This window comes from Anolis carolinensis, chromosome 3 (assembly GCF_035594765.1).
Source record: "Anolis carolinensis isolate JA03-04 chromosome 3, rAnoCar3.1.pri, whole genome shotgun sequence".
Classification (NCBI taxonomy): domain Eukaryota; kingdom Metazoa; phylum Chordata; class Lepidosauria; order Squamata; family Dactyloidae; genus Anolis; species Anolis carolinensis.
The window spans coordinates 27,761,743-27,788,512 of record NC_085843.1 but is presented as its reverse complement, the minus strand read 5'-3'; the positions used below and the strand labels follow the sequence as shown (position 1 = coordinate 27,788,512).

Below are 26,770 nucleotides of genomic sequence, written 5' to 3'. Positions count from 1 at the left end.
AAATACTGTTATCTCCTGGAGCCGGCTCTCCTGCATTAATTCCACAGTGTAGTTGCAGCCATAGAAGTGGTTCCCCTCCCCATGGTCTATCTAAGGCAGGGGTCCCCAAACTTTTTAAGCAGAGGGCCGGTCGACAATCCTTCAGACTGTGGAGGGGCCGAATTATCATTTGAAAAAAAAAAAAAAAACAAATTCCTATGCACACTGCACATGTCTTATTTGTAGTGCAGCAACAACAACAACAACGAAAGAACAATACAATATTTAAAAATGAAAACAGTTTTAACCAACATAAACCTATTAGGATTTCAATGGAAAGTGTGGGCCTGCTACTGGCCAATGAGATAGTCAAGTTAATTAGGATTGTTGTTGTTGTTGTTGTTGTTGTTGTTGTTGTGTGCCTTCAAGTCATGTCAGACTTTGGCCGAGCCTAAGTCTAAAATTAACTATTTATTTACTGCATTTATTTACTACATTTATATCCCACCCTTCTCACCCCGAAGGAGACTCAGAGCAGCTGTATGTACATATAATATATTATATTATTAGCATAACACAATATTAGCATTATACATTACTATATTGAACTATACTACTATACTATTATATGATATGTAATATATAACATATAATTAATATTATTATATGGTATTACTATTAGTATTATATTGTATAACAAAAGATTATTATCAATATTATATGTATATACAATATATTATATTATTAAAACTGATATAAAATATTATATTATAAAACTGAGGGCGGGGGCCAGGTAAATGACCTTGGAGGGCCGCATCCGGCCCCCGGGCCTTAGTTTGGGGACCCCTGATCTAAGGAATGGGCCAACTTTGGCTCTTCTTCCAGGTGTTTCGGACCTCAACTCCCACCATTCCTAACAGCCTCAGGCCCTTTCCTTTCCCCCCTCAGCTGTTTAAGTTCCTTCAAGGTCAAGCCAGTCACTTCAAGGATACCAGCCATCCATCTTGCCCTTGGTCGGCCCTCTTCCTTTTTCCTTCCATCCCCCCCCCCCCTCCATAATTCTCTTCTCCAAGCTTTCCTGTCTTCTCATTATGTGGCCAAAGGACTTCATATTTGCCTCTAATATCCTTCCCTCCAGTGAGTAGCCGGGCATTCTTTCCTGGAGTATGGACTGGTTAGATCTTGCGGTCCAAGGAATTTTCTTCCAACACCACAGTTCAAAAGCGTCTATCTTCCTCCACTCAGCCTTCCTTATGTTCCAACTCTCACATCCATAAGTTAATATGGGGAATACAATTGATTTAACTATGCAGACCTTCGTTGCCAGTGTGATGTCTCTGTTCTTCACTGTTTTATCGTAGCTGGGCATTGCTCTCTTCCCAAGAAGTAAACGTCTTCTGATTTCCAGGCTGCAGCCTGGTTCTGCAGTCATCTTTGTGCCTAGAAATATATAATCTGTCACTGCCTCCACGTTTTCTCCCTCTATTTGCCAGTTATCAATCAGTCTGGTTGCCATAATCTTGGTTTTCTTGATGTTTAATTGCAACCCAGCTTTTGCACTTTCTTCTTTCATCTTGGTTATAACTCCTCAGTTTCTCCTTGCTTTCAGCCATCAAAGTGGTATCATCTGCATATCTAAGGTTGTTAACGTTTCTTCCAGCAATTTTAACTCCAGCGTTGGATTCGTCATGTCAAGACCCAGGCTACAGAACACCAATAACCATGCGCAGAGGCCAGATTCTATCTAATATCTTTATTAAAGGAATATATAAAGTCAATAAAAACAAGTGAAGAATATAGTTCAGAAGTAGACCTTTCAGGAAAGGTCAAATATAGTCCAGGAAAATAATGTCCAATATGTGATATTAGAGTCCAAAGTTATAATCCATTAACCGAAACACACACTTTGCCAAGCAATAGTGTGGGGAGATGACAAGGTCTTTTAGTCCATTGAAGCTTGACAACAAGGCTGGAGAACAAACTAGATTCTTGGCTAAACAAGACTTGATACGAGGCAAACAAGAAGCAAGAACAAGGTCCGTGGCGAGGTCCGCGGTCAAACGTGAAACAAGGCAGGCTTGGAACTTGGTCCGGGAAACAAGGAGCTGGGATTACTAAGTCCACACACGATCTCACTCCTCAAGCTGACGAGTTGACTCCGCAAGGTTTCCTTGCGGCAAAACACCTAAATAGGGTCTCGTTTCCCGCCAGAAGAACCCTTTCCCTAGAGAACGAGAAGTGAAACCCAACTCTGTCCAGATGCATGACTCCTTAGAATTTCCCAAGGGAAGCAGACCTAATCAGCTAATTGTTTGGCTGCGATTCTGAGACTCCGGCGATTAGCCTCCCTAGCTCCTCTATCTCTATTATAATTGTCTTTTCGGGAAAACGGGGGAGAATTCTGCCCAAGGCTTGTTTGGCTGACTTCTTGAGGGCAAACATCCTCCAGGTGCAGGGGCTCCGATTCTGGCTGAACCGGTGGAAATCCCATGTTTTCCTCTTCGTCTGCCACAATAGTACTAGGAACGGGACTACAAGGCCCATGAGTCATTACACGTCAAGACCAGCACGTCGCATGATGTGTTCTGCATACAAGTTAAATAGATAGGGTGAAAGTATGCAGCCCTGCCATACTCCTTTCCTAATCTTGAAACAGTCTGTTGTTCTGTGGCCTGCTCTTACTGTTGCTACTTGGTCTTTATACAGATTCCTCAGGAGACAAACAAGGTGACTTGGTATCCCGCTCGATGGATTGTCACCTTGACGTAGTGAGGGGGCTTGCGTGTTCCAATGAATCTGCGGGCACAACCACGGGAGTCACACACTCCCAGGAGTGGCCACAGGGGAGGATCCAGACCAAGAACAATCCGAAGACATAAAGACCTCAATGGCGGAGCAGGCGGAGGATAACGTGGTACATGTTACAACGGCTGTGAAGGCGGAAGAAGGCTGCAACAGACTGAGAAGCCACTCTCGTTGTGTTAATCACACCACTGCTGGGACCTCAATCTGTGAAGACTGTGTGTTGACCAGCCGTGCACCGACCTCCACACATTAAAAAAAAATGACGCACAGGCGTCTTCCAAGAAATGGAGGACCATCATCCTCGAACTACGAGGGATCACCTAAGTAAGTACTTGGTATCCCCATACTTGGCACAATTAATTATGATCCACACAGTCAAAGGCTTTAGAAGAGTCAATAAAACAGAAACAGTTTTTTTTCAGAAACTCTCTAGCTTCCGCCATTATCCAGCAGACATTGGCAATTTGGTCTCTTGTTCCTCTGTCTTTTCTAAACCCAGCATGTACATCTGGCAACTCTCGCTCCATGTTGCTGGAGTCTACCTTGCAGGATCTTGAGCATGTGAAATAAGTGCCACTGTACGAAAGTTTGAGCATTCTTTAGCATTTCCCTTTTTTGGTGTGGGGATATACATTGATTTTTTCCAATCTGATGGCCATTCTTGTGTTTTCCATGCCTGGTCTATTTGATGCCCTCCTCTCTTTCCCTACAAGGCAAAGAGAGTAATGCGCAGGCGCGGTCTCAGTTGTAATATAAACTGAACACGTTGAACAGTTAACGGTTCAAACTCCGTACGCATGCGCAGTCCCGCGAAGCCTAGGAGGGGCGGGGCGACATTGGATAGAGTTGGCGCTGCTGCCGCCGTCGCCATTTTGGTTTTGAGTTTTTCTCTCATTTGCTGGCAGCGGGTGTTGGGCCGAGAGCTCCGTCCTTCTCCTCGGCTTCTGAATCGCCACAAAGACAAAGAAGGAGCCCCGGGAAGGCGACATGTCGGCCAACAGGAACCTGAAGCAAGTGAGGATCGAGAACAGCTCTCCGGCGGGCGCGGCCCCGATGAGCCTGGTGGGCGGCGGGAGCATGAAGGGCTTGCGGGGCTTGGAGCCCATGCCGATGCCGCCTCTGCCGCCCCCTCCCCCGCCGGAGAGCGAGAAGGCCGGCCAGGAGGAGCAGGGCGGCTCGGGCTTCACCGTCGACATCAAGAGCTTCCTCAAGCCTGGGGAGAAGAGCTACACGCAGCGCTGCCGCCTCTTCGTGGGGAACCTGCCCACCGACATCACCGAGGAGGACTTCAAGCGCCTCTTCGAGCGCTACGGCGAGCCCAGCGAGGTCTTCATCAACAGGGACCGCGGCTTCGGCTTCATCCGCCTGGTGAGAGAAAAGGGAGGAAGATGGCAGGCCGAGGGAGGGTGGGAAGATGGCACTCTCCTCGCTTTGCCTTTAGGAAATGTATATTATTCATTATTAGAAGTATGGATGTAAGAGAGGATTCGCTTCCTCATCGCTATCCTTTTGCTCATCTTATCCCAGTTTTGACTCTGTTATTATTTCACAGAACCATAGAGCTAGAAGAGGCCACGGGCCATTCATTGCAACTCCCCTCTTTAAAAAGAACGGATTAATGAATTAATTGGGTTGCTGTGAGTTTTCCAGACTGTATGGCCATGCTCCAGAAGCATTCTCTCCTAACGTTTCGCCCACCTATGTCGGGCATCCTTAGAGGTTGTAAGCTTTGTTGGAAACTAGGCAAGTGAGGTTTATATATCTCAGTGGTTCTCAACCTAGGGTCTCCAGATGTACTTAGCCTTCAACTCCCAGTAAGCCTAACAGCTGGTAAACTGGCTGGGATGTCTGGGAGTTGTAGATCAAAACATCTGGGGGCCCCAGGTTGAGAACCCCTGAATCCGGAAGGTCAAGGAGAAAGAACTCTTGCCTGTTTGAGACAGGTGTGAATGTTGTAATTAGCTTGATTAGCATTGATTGGCCTTGCAGCTTCAAAGCCTGCCTGGGGGAATCCTTTGTTGTCAGGTGTTAGCTGTCCCTGATTGTTTCATGCCTGGAATTCTCGTTTTCAGAATGCTGTTCTTTGCTTACTGTCCTTATTTTAGATTTTTTAAATAAAAAAATACTGGTAGCAGGTATTGTTCATTTTCATGGTTTCCTCCTCCTGTTGAAATTGTCCTCATGCTTGTGGATTTCAATGGCTTCTCAGCATAATCTGACATGGTGGTTGTTAGAGAGTTCCAGCATTGTTTATTTTGTTTGCTTATTTTGCTGATTTTGATGCTGCACATGGCATTGAATGTTTGCCATTTTGTTTTTGGAAGCTGCTCTGAGTCCCCTTGTGGAGAGAGGGAGGGTTAGAAATGAAGTTTTATTATTATAATATCGGGGATTGCTGTCCTTTTTCCTCCTTTTATCCCAGTTTTGACTTTTTATTATTTCATAGAATCATAGAGCTAGAAGAGGTCACAGGGGCCATCTATTACGACTCCCTCTTTAAAAAGAATGAATGAATGAATTCAACTAAGAACTCATTTCCTCATAGGAGATTGTTGTCCTTTTTCTCCTCTTATCCCAGTTTTGACTCTTTTATTTCATGAAATCATAGAGACCACAGAGGCTGGCCTTTTCAACCTACTCTTTAAAAGATATGATGAATAAATAAATGCAAGTAAGATCCCATTGGAGATTGATGTCCTTTTCATAGAATCACTGTGTTAGAAGAGACGCAAGGGCCATCCATTGAGTCCCCTGGTTTAACAAGAAAGATGTGCGAGGGAACGCATGCATGCAAGTAAATGAAGGTTCATTTTCCCATTGCAAATTGCTTTCCCCTTTCTCCTCCTAGAGGAGACTCTTCCTCCTTGCCTCCCTTCCCTGCCCCCGTTGTTCTCAGGCAGAAAGACCCTGCTTTGGGTTACATCCTAAGCAGGTGCGTGAGCATTGAGGGGTCTTCTCCCTGCATTACAATGCCTGTCCTATCTGCATTTAGCATTATTTAAAATGGGGCTCTTCTCCCTCCTCCTTGGACATCTGTTAATGTGTATATTGGCTGGTTTTTCTTATAACTGCAGTACCGTTCAATAATAATAATAATTATTATTATTATTCATTACCCTTTCCACACAGCTCAAGGCGGGTAACAATATAGTCAAAATAAATTGCCATTTCAAGCAATATAAGCATCATAAAATACATACATTAAAAAGAATCAGAATAGTAGAGTTGGAAGAGACCTCATGGGCCATCCAGTCCAACCCCCTGCCAAGAAGCAGGAAATCGCATTCAAAGCACCCCCGACAGATGGCCATCCAGCCTCTGTTTAAAAGCCTCCAAAGAAGGAGCCTCCACCACAGTCCGGGGAAGAGAGTTCCACTGCCGAACAGCCCTCACAGTGAGGAAGTTCTTCCTAATGTTCAGGTGGAATCTCCTTTCCTGTAGTTTGAAGCCATTGTTCTGTGTCCTAGTCTGAAGGGCAGCAGAAAACAAGCTTGTTCCCTCATCCCTATGACTTCCCCTCACATATTTATTCATGGCTATCATGTCTCCTCTCAGCCTTCTCTTCTGCAGGCTAAACATGCCCAGTTCTTTAAGCCTCTCCTCATAGGGCTTGTTCTCCAGACCTTTGATCATTTTAGTTGCCTTCCTCTGGACGCTTTCCAGCTTGTCAACATCTCCCTTCAACTGTGGTAGTATAAGCATAGTATAAGGCTTAAAACACTAATATACATAAAGTTTGAAATGGCAATTTAAAATTCATCATATAAAGTTGACTAAGTAGGCGTGCCAGTAGAGAGAGACTTAAATGTGTCTTGCATTTTGATAGCTTATTTAGCTGTCGGAGCGAGTTCTAGTCTAGGGGCATCTGATGACTGTTGACAATTGGTTCTGCCTGGTTGGGGCTAGCATCCTCAGAAGACCTGACTGTATAATATGGATTGTAAGGGAGGAAGTAATCCTGTAGGTAATCTGGATCTAAACTATGTAGGGCTTTAAAGGTAAGAACCAATGCTTTGTACTTTGACCGGAAGCCAACTGGCAACCAGTGGAGTGATTTTTGAGGCAAATAATACTCAGGTGGTTTTGCCAGTTCTTTTCCTGGAAATATAGCCTACAGCACCTGGTTTTCTTTGGTCGACTCCCATCCAAATCCTACATAGGTACAATCTTACTTAGATTCTAAGAATTTTTTTCCGTGTCAGGAGCGACTTGAGAAACTGCAAGTCGCTTCTGGAGTGAGAGTATTGGCCGTCTGCAAGGACGTTGCCCAGGGGACGCCTGGATGTTTTGATGTTTTTACCATCCTTGTGGGAGGCTTCTCTCATGTCCCCGCATGGAGCTGGAGCTGATAGAGGGAGCTCATCCGTGCTCTCCCCGGGTGGGATTCGAACCTGGCAGCTTACAGATCAGCAGCCCAACCTTCAAGTCACAAGGCTTTAACCCACTACTCCACTGGGGGCTCTATTCCAAGATCAAATGGGATCTGGTGCTTTTAGGCTATTTTAGGCTATAAGTGAGACTCTACTGTAAATACAAACACACACTCCTAAAAGTTCACCATTATACAATCGTAAACATTACCTGTCTGCTGAAATTTTCCAAGATCAAATGGGATCTGGTGCTTTTAGGCTATTTCAGCAGACAAGTAATGTATACGATTGTATAATGGTGAACTTTTAGGAGTGTGTTTGTATGTACAGTAGAGTCTCACTTATCCAACACTCGCTTATCCAACGTTCTGGATTATCCCAACGCATTTTTGTAGTCAATGTTTTCAATACATCGTGATATTTTGGTGCTAAATTCGTAAATACAGTAATTACTACATAGCATTACTGCGTATTGAACTACTTTTTCTGTCAAATTTGTTGTATAACATGATGTTTTGGTGCTTAATTTGTAAAATCATAACCTAATTTGAAGTTTAATAGGCTTTTCATTTACCCCTCCTTATTATCCAACATTCTGCCGGCCCATTTATGTTGGATAAGTGAGACTCTACTGGATGTGTGTATACTGGTATATACATAAACATATACATGCTTTCAATGCCTCTGCCAACTTATGGCACCCCTATGACTTTTATAGTGTTTTCTTAGGCACAGAATGCTTAAAGATGATTTTGCCATTTCCTTTCTCTAAAATATACTGAATAGTACCAGGTATTCATTGGTGGTCTTCCATCAAGTATTGTGCTGACCCTGCTTTTTCCAAGATCAGACAGAATCTGGTGTTTTTAAAATATTTAAACTCTGATCCCATTGGTAGTAACTGCTAAAGTAGATACTGTACAAGAAATCCATTGTCAAAACCTTGCATTTGTCGATTTCCTGTATTTTAGAGTAAAAACTGAAGTAGAATTAAATAGCATTAGCACAGGATTTATTAACTTTTTCCTAAATCATTTGGCCTATTTTTCAAGGACAAACTGAATCCTCTGGGAATGTATGCATGGATTAATGTCACAGTAATAGGCTTACCCTTGGTCATGGATCAAATTATGTTTGCCTGGAGATCAGGAAAAGTACCACTTTGGAAAGAAACTGTGTTGGGGACCACTACCTTATTTTTCACATTCTGTAGAAATGTTTCAAATTTTTGAAACAGAAAATATAAATTACATTGCAGCCATAGTACTTAAGAATGATTTCCCAAGGATGTAATAGGACAAGTGTAGACTAGTATCAGGATGATAGAGTTTCACATTGGGAATTCATTTTCAGAAGGTTCTTTGCTATCGTGGTGGTTTGGGACCATGTGGTTTGTTTGTATGAGTACTTTTAGAGAACTAACATCAAGTCTTGGATCATAGAATCATAGAGTTGGAAGAGACTGCCCATTTAGTCCAACCCCCTGCCATGCAGTAAGAGCACAAAGCCCAGTGCCCATCCAACTTCTGTTTAAAAACTTAAAGAAGGATCTTCCTTCACACACTAAGGCAGAGAGTTCCACTTTTGAATAGCTCTTATGGTCAGGAAGTTTTTCTTATTGTTCAGGTGGAACATTTCCTGTAATTTGAACCCATTGCTCCAAGTCCCAGGCCCTTCCACACAACCATATAACCCAGAATATCAAGGCAGAAAATCTCACCATATCTGCTTTGAACTGGGTTATCTGAGTCTACATTGCCCTATATTCCAGTTCAACACAGATAATATGGAATTTTATTCAGCTGTGTGGAAGGAGCTCAAGTCTCCAGGGCAGCAGAAAACAAGTCTGCTCCCTCTTCCTCATGACCTCCTTTCAGATATTTAAACATGACTATCATGTCTCCTCTCAACCTTTTCTTCTGCAGGCTAAACATACCCAACTCTTTAAGCCACTCCTCATCGGGCATGATTTCCAGACATTTGATCAATATAGTCACTTTTTCTAGATGCATTCCAGCTTCTCAATATCTTTCTTGAATTGTGGTGCCCAGAATTGGACGCAGTATTCCTGGTGATTTCTGACCAGTGCAGGAGCTCAGGATCAGGAGAGGCATAAGAAATTAGGAGGATGAATTGATAAATTTGCCAGAATTCTGTGGAAAATAGAATTACTTGAAACATGGTTATAACTTCTGTTTATATAGATTTATTCAAGAAAATTTTTAATTCAGTTTGCTGAAATATCATATATAAATACGTTATGTTCTCTTTTAAAGGAATCTAGGACTCTGGCTGAGATAGCGAAGGCAGAGCTTGATGGAACTATTTTGAAGAGTAGACCACTCCGAATTCGATTTGCTACTCATGGAGCTGCTTTAACAGTAAAGAATCTTTCACCAGTTGTTTCCAATGAGCTTCTGGAGCAAGCTTTCTCTCAATTTGGCCCTGTGGAAAGAGCAGTGGTTGTTGTTGATGATCGTGGCAGGGCAACGGGGAAAGGCTTCGTAGAGTTTGCTGCCAAACCTCCAGCACGTAAAGCTTTAGAAAGATGCAGTGATGGAGCATTCTTGCTAACAACGTAAGTCCTATTTTTTCTGTTTTATTCTTTAAATGAGTGGAGATGTATATAACAGTTGTTAATCTATTCCCTATTTAGAATTACACAAAACTCTTTTGGAAAATCAACCTAATTCAGATTTCTCCTTTATCTGCTTTTAAAAAGCTGCTCCTGATGGCTTCAATGAAATGTTTAATATCTATTTTATATGGTTTCCATAAATCAAAGTTGACATGAAGCCGGTTAACAAGAAATCTTTCACATGATGTCAGATGAGGACGCACTCCATAAACTATATCACAGCGATTCTCTTGTTTTTGATCCCAGCAGTTAGTACTATTCCCTATATTGCTCTTTTTATATAAGGTATTGTAATTGTATCTTATCAGATAGAGGTGATGCCTTTTAAGCATCAGACTTTCCCCTTTCACTAGTTTTGTCTAGCACTTGCATACAAAGTAAGTGCTTTCCATATATCAGCTTTTATTCTCATACAATCACATGATAAGTATAGATTATCCCTTAGAGTAGATAGAACATATCCTGATTGCAGAAATAGGAAATAATTAATTAGCAATTTGTGCCCATAAATATATCATTTATTTAACTCTAAGCTTAAGTAAGAGATTAATGTAATACTTTTGAATGATAATACAAATTGTGTTTTTTACTAGAATAGAATTTTCAAATTTGTAGTTCAACTGCTATAGCCACAGATTCAATAAATTCCCCTTTGGAAGTGTTTGTGCGGCTTTCAAGGTCTTCTGTGATATGTCTTTGCCCCAAGTCAAAATACAGGATTTGCTCTGGTGTCCACAGTTTCAGGTATCCACCAGCTATCTTGGAAAATATTCCCCATGGATTCAGGAGTCCTATTATATTAGGTAGTAAGTGTTCTTGGCTGGTCAGTTGAATTTAAAAAATACAATTCTAGGTAAATCTGAATAGTCATTTTGAGGTTTTTATGGGAATCTTCCCAGGGCATTGTCATGTGTTTAATTTTCAGTATATTTTAATTAGAACAATGTCTGGGTTTTATGGCATGCATTAATTGATTGTAAACATCACAGTTGAAATTGCCATTCTGCCTCCATTTTTCTACTGAAATTATTACACAATTACATTGAATAATTTTAGTATTTCTTGTATAAAATATATGTGAAACAAATATTAATGTTTCCTGCTTTCTTTTGATATTATAGCTTGTTGTGCTTTGGTTTGGATATGCCATTCTCAGGCAGGCTGAAGGAGTAATCCACCACTTGTGGTCTTATCCCCATGTGCTAACTAGATCAAGGGAGAAATCTCCAGAAATACCATTCTGTTGGGCTCCCCTCTTTCACTTCAATTTTCTTTCTTAGCCCAGCCAACCAGACAAACTTTTTATTTTTCTATTATCTCATATTATTTCTCATTGTAGCATTTATAAAAATTATTTAGAGTAATCCAAATAATTTAAAATGTAAACTATTAAATTGTAAAAAAAAGAAAAACAAGTATGAACAGAATGAGCATGGAGAAGACAAAACCACTTGCCTTACCTTCTGAGGAAAGGAGGTGTCCAGCGGTGAACAAAATTTACTCCCCAAGACCACGGCATGTTGGTCAGACAGGTGAATAGAATACTTATATGGCATAAAAGATCAGGAGATAGATGCTGTAGGTGCTATGGGCTCCATATCTGAATCAAAATTACAGAAAACATTTTAACCTTGATCAAATGCAAGGCTGAGATGTGCTCTCCAGAGCAACCAGATAACTTAGTAACATCAAAAGAAAAGGATTTGAAACAGGGAATTAAAGTTGAAAAGGATAAAAGTCAGAATAAGGCAAACATTACCTCTGCCTTAGGAAAGCCTTCTCAAAATGGTAAAGGATCAGAAGAGGTCAAAATCACAAATGTGATTTCTAGTTGCCATTTTGAAAGCTCCAGTTCCATGCAAAATGGAAGTTGGGAAAATGAACAACCAATTGAACAGTCATCACAGTCAAGTGGACAGGTGCTCACAATGATTGATATTCACCTGTGTCAATAAAACAAAACCAATATGGGTGGAAGGGCTCTATTTTGGCTGCAGGAAGATACTGGTAAGACTTTCAGTAACTAGTGGAATGTGATAACTGTGGATATGTAGGCATTCAAGGTAATGATGTGGGATACAGTATTCATTTTTTCAAGAAACCAAAGAAAAATCTCCTAATTGGGATGTTTCAAAGACTTCCCACAGGAAATTAATCATCTATTGGAGTAGAGGAAGTGCCTTGGGCTCAAAGGTTCAAGGAGATGTATTTCTTATTTTCCACATAGCCCAAAAACAGTAGGGCTTTCAGGTCTGCCTTAAAACTATTTTAGAAAACTTAGAGCAAGAGCATTTCCTGTTATAAATAGCTTTGCAAGAAGCACATCCACATTTATGGTTTTGATTTGCAGATTTGGTTGTTCACAGATTTGCTTACAGATATTCTTTCTAAGAATCGCTAGTTCCTCCAGTGTGACCCTATGGTTAACTTACTTCTTGGGATCTCTAGGTCCTCCAGTGTGATTCTGTGGTTGGTTTCCAGCAGAAGTTAACCAGAGAGTTGTGCTGGAAGATTTAGATATTCCTAGAGAAGTTGTCTGTCAAGTTAAAAAATACAAATTTCTTCATTCACTTTTCCAGTGCCATGTAGGACCGGTGGCTTTAAACCACTAAATTTTAAACAGATTTATAAAAACCGGAAGGAAGCTATTATGCAGCTTCAGAAGGTGTTTTGTTAATTTTTAAAACCTTTATCTAAATATTTTATTTTTATTACAGGAAGTGAGAGACATCTACCCCTAGGTAGGGAAAATCACTCCTGAAAGTTATTATTATATGGAAAAGTGTCTCCACTGAAGCTCTTATCACCTGTCCTTGTTTCCGCACCAAGTCAGATTTTTCAAAATCCAATTATCACAGGGACAGAAAGTAAGGTGAAATCTCTTAATAGGGACACAGACAGCAAAACAAACAACACAGGGGTGTTACCCTTCCCTATGATACCCAAAGCTAATATATGCGCGCACACACACACACACACACACACACACACATTTTTGGCTGGAGATACACTTAAAAATGTACCTGTTCTGACTTACAAACAAATGCAACTTAAGAGCAAACCTACAGAACCTATCTTATTCATAACTTGAGGACTGCCTATATATTGTTTATTTTAAAATTAGTTAATTCGAATGCTCATGCAAAGCTGAATTAGAGTGTACATGTAGTTGCATCACTTATACAATATTGGAATTGTATTTTTAATGAGTAAACTTTCTCAGAGTTCTTTATATCCCCCCCAAAATTGAATCAATCAGGCTGAAAGGCTAGTATTACTTACTGGAGAGTGTGGTTTGTGAAATGAAAGGTAACCATACCACATTCTTTCCTCAATAAAATCCTAAATATAATTAAGGTACTGGCTGTGAGTAAGTTAATTTGTATTCATTTTTATGTTTACAGTGGTATATAATCAACATACCCTTTTTTAGTCATGAGTTGTGGACATGCTTAAACCAGCATATACTATTTTATTTCAAAATATTATTTAGCCTTTGGCCTATATATTTTTTGTGTGTACTGTTAGGAATGCCTGTACTATTGTGCAACCTTTTTATAGAAATATTTTTTATTATTATTTAATAGTATGGGTGTACTTTCTTTAGGACTCCTCGGCCTGTTATTGTAGAACCTATGGAACAATTTGATGATGAAGATGGGCTGCCTGAGAAATTAATGCAAAAAACACAACAGTATCATAAGTAAGTGTTAATTTTTAGATAAAATATTCAAAAGCAAAGAGGTATCCACAAAATAAAATGAGCCTAGTTTTTTTCAAAAGCCATGAGTGTTGATGCGAGCAAAACCAACCTTTGTGATGTATTTTAGACTTAAAATATCTTTTTTGAAAGATGGATGGTAGAATATTGCATAACAAAATAGGGAAAAGATCCTCATGACTGAAATGCTATTTGTGTGCCTTAAAGAATTTGAATTCTTGTGAATTTAGATAAACAAAATGTATCTCAGTCATCTCTTTACCATTAATATGATTTCTGAGATATTTTTTCATTTCACCGGGGGAGGGGGGGGGGATCTAGCTAATTAGAAGCAGAACAAGAGACTTTGATTCTGAGGGATTTTGGACATAAGATCACTCCCTCCTCATGCTAGGTTATTTTCTTCTCACGCCCTACCTATGCAGTCTCATGGAAAAAGTGATATGAATTGGGTTCAGTGTGAATCAGTCTCTCCTATTTAGAGAGAGATAGGAGGTGGTAAAAACCATTGCTTCTTATTTGCTTGCTCATCTGAAGGGCATTTCTACCTGAAAAAGAGTAGAAACAGATTTTTAAATATTAGTAACCTACCAGCATGGGCAAAGTTTCTCGACTTCATATGTTCTTTAACTTGAAAAAAAATCCCATTTAGACATGTTTCAGGTTTGTATTTAAATATACAGAATTACACTTCTGGATTTTGTTTGGGCTTCATGCCAGCTGTGAAACCTTTTATAGAGAAATGCACAAGAAAGGACTTGAAGAAATGATGATTTCACTGTTAGATTTATGTAAACAAAACCGTTTCATGTGACATGTTTTCTGTACCCTCATCGTAGGGAGAGAGAACAACCGCCACGTTTTGCTCAGCCTGGAACATTTGAATTTGAGTATGCTTCACGATGGAAGGCTCTTGATGAAATGGAAAAGCAACAGCGGGAACAAGTTGATAGAAACATTAAAGAAGCTAAGGAGAAACTAGAAGCTGAAATGGAAGCAGCTCGACATGAGCACCAGTTAATGCTGATGAGACAAGGTATAATGAATAGGCTATCACCTGAATTTTACTGCACAAGCTGGAGAAGTGTTAAGATGCTATCTGGGGAGCTGCTTGTGTTGTGATAGGAACCCATAAAGTATCCACAAAAGAGTTTTTTTTTACTTTTTTGAAGAAGTGCACATGCCACATGCATCTATCAAGCAGATTGCCTAAAGCTAAATTTACTTATTGCAAATTTTTTCATGATCAGATATGTTTCATAGTTGACTGCTGCTATTTATACCATTTCTAAGTGTGTTATATTTATTACTTAAACTTCTTGAAGAAGTTGGAAAAAAATAAACCAGCAGTATAGAAGATAGTTCTATATACACATTAATGTTACTAAAAAGGTTTTTTTTTACTGTAATGGCAGTTATACAGCTGCATACCTTTACATTTTGTACATTCTGATATTTACACGGCTTCGCAGAAATATTCAGATCATTTGAACACTTTATTGTGTTAAAATCTGGAATTGAAATGGAAATGATTGAGATTGTTACTGCTTAATGTACATAAGATACTAGCTTGAGGACCTGGCGGTGCCCGGGTCTTTTGAGAAACCTGTGTGGCAAGTTTGGTCCAGATCCGAAGTCGGCTGGGTTCAGTGCTGTCTGTATAAGGGTGAACTACAACTCCCAGAGCCAAAGGACAATTATCCCGAAATCCTGCCTGTATGCTCAGTTGGGCATGATGAGGCAGTGTACCAAGTTTGGTCCAGATCCAAAGTCGGCTGGGTTCAGTGCTGTCTGTTTAAGGGTGAACTACAACTCTCAGAGGAAGAAGTGAGTGAAGCTACTTGGTCCATCCTCCCCCAATCTACCCCCTGACGGAAAGGGGTTCATGGGGGGTTCTGTGGGCCAAATTTGGTCCAGTTCCGTCACTGCTGGGCGTCGCAGTGGCCTGTGGGAGTCGTAGCGATTGAAAGTACTACAAATCCCATCAGCAATGGGCCATCGTCCTGCCAACGGCACCAGGCGGTAAAGTGCATCATGGGGGTTAAGCGTGCCAAGTTTGGTCCATGTCAGTGATTCCTGGCGGTCACAGTGGCCTGTGAAAGTGGTGGCCAATCAGAAAGCTGCCACATACAAACATACAAACATTCACTTTTATATAGATATAGATATATAGATATAGATAGATAGATATGACATGCAAAGTATTGTTACTGTGGCATAAACTTGTAAGTCAACAAAATCAGATGACATTCATTGATTGCATAAATAATTTACCCCTGTTAGTTAGCACATTGGTAGAAACAGCTTTAGATCTTCTCTGATAAGTTTTGCTTATGGTTGCAGATCCTTTGCTCAGTGTTGGCAAAATGTCTCACACCTTTATTATGTTTGAAGGGTATTGCTGACAAACATCAGCTTTAAAGTTTTGCCACAGATTTGCCTTCATTGAAGTGTAGGCGTTGACTGGGCTTTCAGGTTCATGTTTTTAAGCACAACACTATTACTTTGGCCATATGTTTAGGGTTTTTTTTTGTGTCAGGAGCAACTTGAGTCACTTCTGGAGTGAGAGAGTCTGCAAGGACGTTGCCCAGGGGACGCCCGGATGTTTTTGATGTTTTTACCATCCTTGTGGGAGGCTTCTCTCATGTCCCCGAATGGAGCTGGAGATTTGCAGACTGAGATAGGTTTTTCTGCTTTTGGCTCCATCTATCTTGTCCTTAATTCTGACACATTTCTCAGCTCCTGCTAAGAAAGAATATTGTCAGAAAGTGATACTGCGGCCACAGTACTTCACTGAATGGTTTTCTCAGTGCACTGCATAATGTTGGCTTTGCATCCTACATAGCATTTTTCAGGAAGTCCCAAACATTTGGTGTTGGTCTTATCAGACCCAAAAAGCTTTCTTCTTATCTGCTGTCTCCCCCACATTATCCAACTCCAAATGGCATTTGATAAATAGTGTCTTTTAGCAATGTTTTTTTCCCCTTATCACTTCTCTTTTAAGTCAAATGTTTGTGGAACATTTGAGTGATAGTTGTCCCATGTATATTTTTTCTAATTAGAGCTGAAAGTTTCTCAAGCATCTTTAGAATTATCATTGACTTCTTAAGTACTTATTTAATGAATGTTCTCCTTCCACAGTCACTTGGTTTTGGTGGATAGACTTCTCTAGGCAGAATCACAACTGGACCATATAGTCTTTTCATTTTGTAATAATGAATTCAGTGTTCTGGATAATATTCATAGTTAGAATATTTTCTACAACCTAAACCTGATTCTTCTATAAAATTTGATCAGAGTATAGCTTTGATAATCGCTTCATGGTGTTGCTTGTTTAGATGTGCTCTTCTGGAGCCTTGTAGAAATAGATGTCTGTAATCAGAGATCATGTGGCGCTAGTGTTATGTAACTATTAACTTATTTGGAGGCAGTAGGGTGCATTGGTATTTGTTTAGGGGTATCACAACGATGAAGGTGCATACTTATGCTTCAAACAACTGCCAGTTAATAATAATAATAATAATAAATTTATTCTTATATCCCGCCCCATCTCCCCGAGGGGACTCGGGGCGGCTCACAACAATAATAAAAACAGTGACAAATTACACATTGTAAAATCAAACATGAAAAGCAGTCATACAATCAATACATACATCACATGTTAAAAACAAGGAGATAAAACAGTTCTAGGCCGAAATAGAGGGCTTCTGTAGCTTCGTGGCAGAAGTACTCAGCAAGGTATCAATAATCATGGTAGAACACTCTCTAATTAAATTAAATGGACAGACAAGTCAACCCCCAAAAATTAGTCGTCGAAGGCCCTCTGGAAAAGCCAGGTTTTAAGGCTTTTTCGAAAGGCAAGGAGGGTGGGGGCCTGTCTAATCTCCCTCGGAAGTGAGTTCCAGAGGCGGGGGGCCACAGCGGAGAAGGCCCTCTCGTCCCCACCAGCTGCAACTGCGAAGGTGGTGGGAGCGAGAGGAGGGCCTCCCCCGAAGAGCGAAGAGATCGTGCAGGTTCATAGGGGGAGATGCGGTCTCTAAGGTAGGTGGGTCCCAAACCGTTTAGGGCTTTGTAGGTGATAACCTGCACCAGTTTCAGTTAGGTTCATCATTTGAATATCAAGTATACATCAAGTGACAATCAAATCCATTTCCTGTTGTAATATAACAAGGTTTTGAGAAGTCAAGGGGGTGTGTGTAAATATTTCTAGAAGGTACCATTGCATATGTGCTACACTATATTAAAATGACAATTGCTAGGGGCTACTTTTTTACAGATCTAATGAGACGTCAGGAAGAACTGAGACGTTTAGAAGAACTTAGAAATCAAGAATTGCAGAAACGGAAGCAAATACAATTAAGGTATTTTTAAATAGATTTCTTTAGATTGCATGAAGGGAAGCCATTTGTAGATGCATGAAAAACCAGATTTTGAGAGTCATTTTTTAAATTAAAAATGGTCCAATATTTCCTATAAAAAACAAACTGTGATTTAATTATCTCTTGTCAGATTTTGTCATTGGGCTTTCAATCCTGCCTTAATTGAAATTGCACTTGCTTATTAAAACAAAAAAATGGTTTTTTTAATGAAAATATATTCTGTATATAACAATTAGCCATATCTAATATTTAGACATGAAGAAGAACACAGGCGACGAGAAGAAGAGATGTTGCGTCAGAGAGAACAGGAGGAATTGAGGAGACAGCAAGAAGGAGGATATAAGCCAAACTTCATGGACAACGTAAGTTGAAATCTGCTTAACTAAAATGGAAACTGTATTCTTTCTAGATCTGAACAAATTGAAATATTTCAACATGTTCTTTTTCTTCACTACAACTTTTATTTCTTTATAGGTCATCTTTGAAAATGATTTTTTTCATAACTTTTTATAATAAGATAAAGATATATTTTTAATAATGATAAATACCTTAATGAAATATTTCAGGTTTTCATATTTGTATGTACTTAACACCAACTAAGACAGGAGTTTTGTTATATTAATAGAAAGGAGACATCAATGCTCAGGTCTTCACATTATTAGAGTTGAGGGGATTTTCAGAAAAAAAAATTATCAACTGTACTCCTTATTTGTATCTTTTTTTAAAAAGAAGTTTTTTTGTGAAGTTATCATGAGAAATTTCTAAATTTTCCCCTATGTTGGTAACAGTGTAAAATATACTAAATAACAAACCATCTTATATAGCACTGATAGATAGTATCAGCTGTGCTAATGCATCATCAAAATACTTACCATATATACTTTTGTATAGGTCCAGGGCAGGTTTTGAGACCAAAACGATGGATTCTGCTATGAAATGTAACTAAGTTGTGGGTTATTCTGTAGAGAAGGGAAAGAACCCATCGTGTCTCGGGGCCGGCCACCACCGGCATTTTACTTCCCAGGGTTTCAAAAAGGCCAGAAGGGCCACAGCACCTCTCTCGAGTAGATGGAGTTGATGTTTCTTTTAGGTTCTCCCGGGAGAGACTAAGCTCTTGCCTTTTACCACTCTACTCAGAGAAGAGAATGGTTTCTTTTTGAAAAGTAAAAGGCACAGAACTATAGCCGTTCCCAAATGAAGACACGAGACTGCGTTATCACTGGAAACTTTTACTACAGGAAACATTGACATGTAAAAAGACAAGAGTGCCAGGCATCGGTTCGCGCTCCCTTATATACCCTCCCCCGTATTCAAAGACACAATTCCCAGCAGATAAAAACCCCACGAAATCCCCCCGCCAAATTTTGTAACCGTTTCCTTTCAGGGTCAGATGTACCAGGTGTCTTATCAGTATGGAATGTCAGTGACCCGGATTTCTGGCGCCATAAGACAGGCCCTGAAGACTGGGGACCCACAGGCTGAGAACCACTGTGTTAAATTTATCCATATAGACGATCTATAGGAGGATATTGTGTTCTTGCAGGCTGTATTTGTACTTGAAAAAAAGAGATAAAACCCTCTCAATCTTGTCATTAATTGTAGAAGATGGTTCTTGTGCCTGGAGTCCTTTTACAGTGAAGCAGAGATCTAAAATTTCCAAATATTTGAAGTAATGGAACGAAAATGTTCTTCAGAAAACATAGAATGTAGTGCGGTGTACATTAATAGATTTCATATATTTCACTGATTTGACCCTACTAGTTTTAAGAATATAAAATGCTTTATACAAACATGTTACAAGTATGCCAGTACTACAACATCTTCTTAGCATTCAGAGATAGACAGTTCCACCCATGTATGCCTGTTACTTAAAAACATAATGGATAGCAGGTGATGTAAAAGAAACCTGAAACCACAGAGAGACACTGTCTGAGTAGAATGCAATGTTACATAGTTTCCTGTTTATAAGGCATTACATAAAATTAAATAGTTGAACCCCGGTTATCCGCTTTAAACGGGTGGGCCGAAACTCGGATACCCGGTTTAATCGGATAACCCGATCTGTAGTCCCAGGCGCCTAGCGGAGGGAGGAAACTTCTCCCTCCGGCAGGTGCTTGGACCCAGGGAAATGCGAGGCGTGCCGCTGCCTAGCAACAGGCTTCGCGCTTCTGTAGAGGCCCAAGCGCCTGCCGAAGGGAGGGAACTTCTCCCTTCCACAGGCACCCCGGCTCAGGGAAGCAGGCCACGATCGCAGGCCACTTCCAGGACGCTTCCTCCTGCCTCTTCCTCTTGTGAGAAGGAGCTCCTTCTTGCAAGAGGAGGGGGAGAGGCCGGAGCGCTCGCGGCCTACTTCCCTAGGCCGAGCCCTTTCCCCTTGGGAAGCAGCCTACGAGCGCTGCTAGGCAGCAGCGCTCGTGGGCTCCTTCCAAGGGGCGAGGGCTCCTTTCACAGGAGAGGAGGGTCAGGGGGAGGGGCGCCCCCGGCGGCCCCTCGGATAATGCAGTGGGTCAGTTAACCGGGGCTGTATTGTTCAGTTTAGTTATGAAATGCTCAATAGATATCATTGTAATGGCAGTAACAAATATGTTCAGCATTCAAAATGGAACTAAAACCTGCTATACGGTTCTTTAGTTTTTGACTACTGTGGAACAGGGTTGAAATTGTACACATTAACATTATAGTACACAAAGCTAGGAAAGAATTCTAAAATCTCCAACAATTTGGGGGATCCTACAGTATTGAAAAGAAAGTATGTGAATTTTAATAGTATGAATATTAATTACGAAGCACATAAAACACTCCTTAAAAATGATAAAATAATTGAAATGAAAATCATTTGTTTAGCTATTTTGTTTTTAAATATCTGTGAACTAGTTTCCCAGTGGCATTATTTTAATAATTAGGGAATTAATAAAACCAGCTTCCAGTTATTTCAGTAGAATGTAGTTAGGAGCGCTCTGTGCATTATGCTTTCAGACTAATACCCTGCCCTTTAAGTGTGTATAGAAAGAGACTCATTCTGAAGGAAAATGGCCAGAGTGTTCAGAGTTAAACAATTCATTATTGTGGGTCTTTTTTCCATTACCTAATAGTATCATGGCTTCTATTACCCACTGTGTCTGTAGCATTCATAAGAATGTGCCTCCATTTGATCTATGGTAGTGTTGCACCTTTTGAACTTGGTCATTGCCTATGATGATTGCTGCCAAATGTAGCAGGATATATATGATAGATAGAAAGAAGGCTTACATTTATAATTCTAATTTCTCAATTAAAAGTCATCAGATCACCTTTGTGAAGTTTCATGTCTGATTTTTTTCAGTGGTGCTTGAAGAGATTTGCAAGGTTAATTCAATGTAATTTAAAGCTAGTTTACTTTTGCTTACATGGCACGTGGTGACTGTATCAGAACATATTAACTTTCTCTGCTGAAAACCATATGGGGTGATATGAGACCTATTGGATGCTGATCTGTATTGGCTATCACACATTCAAATTCAAATAATTTGTGGATATGTGCAATTTTAAAATAAGGGTGATAACACACCGAGAACCTAATGGATAGTATCTGTCTGTATAAGATAGGCATATTAATTTGTCATAGTTTGAAACACCTAAATAATATATATGCAATTATTACAGTAATTTTGAAATTGTACTTTGTATATGCACATATATAGTTCTATCTTATAACTGAGTAAAAGAAGTTAAGTATTTTCTGTTTGAAGTCTCAACCATTTCCAGAATACACTTTTTTGTCATAAAAAATAAAAAAGCATACAGGAAAAAATTAGTCCACCATTTTTGCTATCTTACCACTACATTTGTATTTTTAATCTAATTTGAAAAAGAAAGCTGTTTTATAATCTGATATGATTTGTGTAATTGAATTATTTCTACATTTAACAGCAGTTATAATTATCTGGGAATAATGTGCTGCTGTAGGAGTGTCTACTTTTGTTCAAGCTGATATGAAACTTACGTTATAATCAATTTTATGTGAAAATGTACTTTCAACCGAATTCATAATTGTGTGATTTATGGTTTTCTGATCACAATATGTAGTAATTTTTAACGGATAATTTGGACAGTAATCTCTTGAAGTATTATAAAAATGCAGGTCTTTCTGTGTTGTTTGAAGGTTGTAGGTTTGAATTAATAGAGTGAGTTTGGAAGATATGTCCTTATTGACAATTGTTTGCAATACTGGTATAGCTTTTGCTGAAATAATCCTTTCATTTGGGGAGTCGTTGAGGATTATATTTTGTATTTGATTATAAACAAGTATTTGTCTATTTTATTTTGATCATGCTACAGTATAAGCTGTCTGATTCAAAATGTGTCTTAAAACCTATAGTTTATAAAATTTAGTTTGAAACTTAAATGTATCATTTTATCAATCCCCAAAGTATACTAGTCTTAATTTTGGTTTCAGCAATTAATTATAATGCATATTTTCACTGAAAAATTGAATTTTTGCTATTTTACATATTTCTTAGTAACTTGTAATATTTTTCTCATACTTACTTTCCTTTTTAAATACTTCTGTCTTTACAGCAGATCCTAGATTAGAGTTTCAGTAGTGAAAGGCACAGTTATTTGTTCAATCATTCTAGTAAAAGGCCTTAATTGAAATCAAGATCATGTTGCTCATGAATTCCTACTGTGTCTCAGGTTAATTATGTTGTTTAACTTAAATGCGCTAAATAAATTGAAAATAGCTCATATGCAGTACTTACATTAGTATTTTCATTGCCATCTTTAATATTCACCTCTTTATAGGAGAAAGCTGCTGCATTATGAATTAAGCTAAGGATCTTTGATCTAATTAGATGGGAGATTACAAGGAAATAGTTTACTTAGTTTCTTACAGTAACTTTTAGAGTTCCATCAAGTTTGTATTTTCTGAAACGTTAAAATTAATCCTTGGATCTGCTTCTAATCTAATGTTTATTTCTACTGTTCTAATTCTCTAAGGTGACTGAACGGATGATTTCTTTTTGAACAGCTATTATTCCATTTTCCTGCAAAAGTTGCTTGAAAATATATGGGCTTTCATTAATTGACTACACTGAATATTTATTATGTACAAAAATACATGGTCATCATTGAATATTATGTAAGAATCTTGTATGCATTTTTTCTTTTCTTGTCAGTTGTCCACTGTGGGGACTAGTTTCTACTTGCTAGTCTAATCATGAAATGTTTGTGAGAAAAAACATGATACTTACTGAACATGTGATTTTCTGAACCAGAAAACCACAAATAAGTTTAAATGTGCTCTGATGTCCTAGAGTGATACATTTCTTTTGCAGGCATTGTTTTGAAAATATTGTTATCACTACCCTAATGTTTTTATTTTAGATGTTTCTTAATTGACATTTTGTAAATGAAGAATTATTACATCGTAAACATTTTTGCTTGTAAATATAAGAGAAGAACTTCCTTATGCAGCAGTTGTGGCTGGAAAACCTACTACAAAAATCCTGTCTACTACCTGTCCAATGAATAGTTCTTTTGTAATCTTCCATGCTTGAACATGGCAGGTTTTTGAAGTACAATGAAATTATCAGGTGAATAATAACAAGCTAAAATACTTTGTGGAGTATTTCAATTCTTTATTTCCATAAGTTAAGAAATTATTTGGAAGAAATTCTTAGTGTGACATATTTCACTTTGGCCACAAATTGACTAAAGAACTGAAGACAAATTGCCATTGTTTCAGCCTTAGGTTAATACTCATGCAGAGATTATGTAACACACTCATTTATTGAAATATGAAAGACATATGTGAAGTATCTTTGAATTGGTAAAGGTGCAGTAGTTTCTACTTTTAGGATTGGACTTCAAGTTCTTAACTGTTTCTAACAATCAGTTGCTCTTATTTTATATGTCCATACAATATCTGTACTGGTCTTGATAATGCTGTTCTTACCTGTTTAGCTCGAAACAGAATTTAAGCCAACTTAATTTCTTAAGCTGCAATGGAAAGAACTGTGAGGCTGATTCTTAAAGCGGGGTGGGGTGGAGGTTTTAGGCTTGTGTCTAAATGCGTTTATAACTGAGAGAAATGTCAAAATTTAATCAGATTTTGCAGGAGACTGACACAGGGTCTAAGCAGTATTTCTACTTTCCTACGTTTTAAATATTTATATTCTAAGTGTGGATACCCTGACAACTGATAACGTTTTTTTTTTCTGTGTCAGAAGCGACTTGAGAAACTGCAAGTCATTTCTGGTGTGAGAGAATTGGCCGTCTGGAAGGACGTTGCCTAGGGGAAGCCCACATTTTTTAATGTTTTACCATCCTGTGGGAGGCTTCTCTTAATGTTCCTGCATGGGTAGCTGGAGCTGACAGAGGGAACTCACCCACTTTCCCCGGATTCAAACCACCGATTTGTCTGTCAACAGTCTAGTTGGCATTAGGGTTTAACCCATTGTGCCACTGTGGGCTCTAATAACGTTGATTAAAACAATACCACAACAAAATTCAATAAAAATAATTGAATTTGAATAATAAAAATACAACCATATAATAAAATCAAATATAAACAGCAAAATACGAGACCATTGAAAGTGCAAGAAATGAATAGTGTATGTCTCCTGGATAGTCTGTTTATTTACCTTCTGCGAATTTGGCGTCTGTATCCTTTCCTGTGTCTCATGTCCTTTATTGACTCTGATTGTTTTACCATTGCAGCATTTAAAATATTTAGAAATTGTAAAATGGTGACACTAGGTTTCTATTTAATAAATAGCTATCTTAAATTGGTGTGAGTATTCAAAGTAGAAAATTTGCCGGGTTCTTTGCATATTCTGTTGTGCAGCTATTTTTCTTTTCAAGTTTAATTGTACTATACTGTATTTTGCTTGTTTTATGCTGCTTTTGAGTTCTCACTAAAGGCAACAATAAGTTCCTTATTAGAGAATACTAGTTGAATGGACAGCTGCAAGATACTACAGCTAAGAAATCTCTGGTTGAATTCATCTATTATGAATAAACAGACAAACAGTTTGTCATGGTGGCTACAGGCTTGATACTGATCTCATGTTTTGCTGAATTGAGTAGAAATTCAAACTCATAACATATAAGTGATGTATTTTCCTATGATGTATTCTCATTCTTTAGCCATAAAAGATTAGAAACAGGAATACATGCGATGATATGTAACACCTCAGAGACATTTCCTCCTTATATATAGTGTATGAAGGAAATTAGCATAAAACAAATTATACTTGTAATTTGATGAATTAATTTCTTTTTTTTACCATTTCACACTAAATGAATTTTATATTGATAAGCCTGCCTTTCCTTCAGTGAGCTTAGATAAGAATCCTTACTTCCTCTCCACTTTATCGTCACAACATCTCTATGAAGTAGGTCAGTCTGAGAAAGTAACTGGCTTAAAGTCTCATGGCTCATTGGCAACTAGAACTTGGATCTCCCAAGTCTAATTCCTGCACTAATATCTCTGCTTTGCTGCTATTTCAACAGCCATTTAGAAATCTCTTAAGAAGGATTTGTTCTAAATGACGTAGCTCTGTCTTATCCTTAGACCATGTAAATGCTCATGAACTTGCTCTCTCTGTATGTGTAATGAAGCTTCAGAAAACACAAGAAGAGTATTTTAGAGATTCTGATTATAGTGAGAGAAGAAGGTATTTGAAAGGCGTGTGCAGGATTTGGGAGGACGTCCACTGTCTTCATCTCCCAGTGACCCATTTATTAAAACTTTTAAATGTTTCAGTTGGCACCAAGGGAATTGTCATACAAGGAAGTAAGAAGGGGAAATATTTTATCTCTATTCAAACATGGGAAATAATAGAGATAATAATAGAGATGATAAATGTCACTCCAGCATATATATGCAGTTCACAAGGTGAAGGTTTCTAATAATATCTTAATATATTGGATAGGGTTGTATTTCTTTGTGACAAAAAACAACAACTGGGCAAGACAGTATAAAAGAAATTCTGCTGAAATTCAGGATAAAAAGCAAAATATTTTCTCTAAATATTTTCTCCTCTATATTTGCCTATTATTGAAATATTTGCTTGCATTTCTGAGAAGTCTAGTTGCTTGTGATCATCACATGCTGTCTACTACTTGGAATAACATTGTTTTCAACTATTCAAAAGTTTTTTTCCCTCTCAATATAGCATAACAAAATAGTTAAGTACTTAACTGAAGTGCCCTGGAGAATTGGCAAAGTTTGCAAAACCTTATTTCTGCCTCAATGTTTACTTTAATACCTAAGGCATTGCTGTTTTATTAGTCTTAATAAAACGGAGGTAGAACTTAAATACGTCAGCATTCTTGCATAAATGATGGCACAACATGTTCTTGTATTTAAATACCCGTTTTTGCTAATCTGTTCTAATAACTACTTTCTGTAAACAGGATCTGGAAAGACCAAGCAGGGTTTGGGTTATTTAAGTCATTTTTTGGTTTATTGCTTCAGTGAAAGCAGGACTAAACACTTTAATTTTACTGCAGTTTCTTGATTTATATAATATATCATCTGGAGCAAGGAATTTTGTTATTAAATGATTTAGCAATGGTTTAATTTACTCTCAGTTCACATTTAACACTCTCCTACTCTTCTGACTTCAGTGGTACCTATCTGTTGACTTAAATGTTAAATTGCAATATTGATCATGAATTGCATTAATTGTCTTTTTAGTTTTTTACTTTCTTGCAAATGTGTGTTGAGAACATATGAAAGTTGTTTCACTGTCTTTAAATAATCTATAGACATTTACTTTTTGAGATCTAATCATTTTTAAAACCTTGGTGATTAAATAATTATATTTTGGGTGAGAGCACTTTAAATTGATTGCTTTTCTTCACTTTATTTTATTCTATACACTGATTTGGG

General features: G+C 38.5%; 1 protein-coding gene across 9 annotated transcripts in view; it reads left to right on the top strand.

Annotated features, from left to right (window-relative positions):
- Positions 1-3,616: 3,616 nt before the first annotated feature.
- pspc1 (paraspeckle component 1) overlaps positions 3,617-26,770 on the top strand; it is a 66,200-nt gene continuing 43,046 nt past the window's right edge. For 3 of the 9 annotated variants that reach the window (XR_010004078.1, XR_506046.3, XR_010004073.1), the window contains exons 1-6: positions 3,620-4,152; positions 9,431-9,732; positions 13,400-13,495; positions 14,353-14,549; positions 17,790-17,874; positions 18,146-18,254. Coding sequence is in view for 2 of the 9 variants with exons in the window: in XM_008107976.3 (XP_008106183.1) it covers positions 3,772-4,152; positions 9,431-9,732; positions 13,400-13,495; positions 14,353-14,549; positions 17,790-17,874; positions 18,146-18,254; positions 19,277-19,414 (1,308 nt within the window). In the remaining 7 variants the exon portion in view is untranslated. Of the gene's footprint in view, positions 4,153-9,430; positions 9,733-13,399; positions 13,496-14,352; positions 14,550-17,789; positions 17,875-18,145; positions 18,255-19,276; positions 21,187-26,770 lie in introns of those variants that run through there. The other 6 variants (XR_010004076.1, XR_010004077.1, XR_010004075.1 and 3 more) reach the window with 4 other exon arrangements.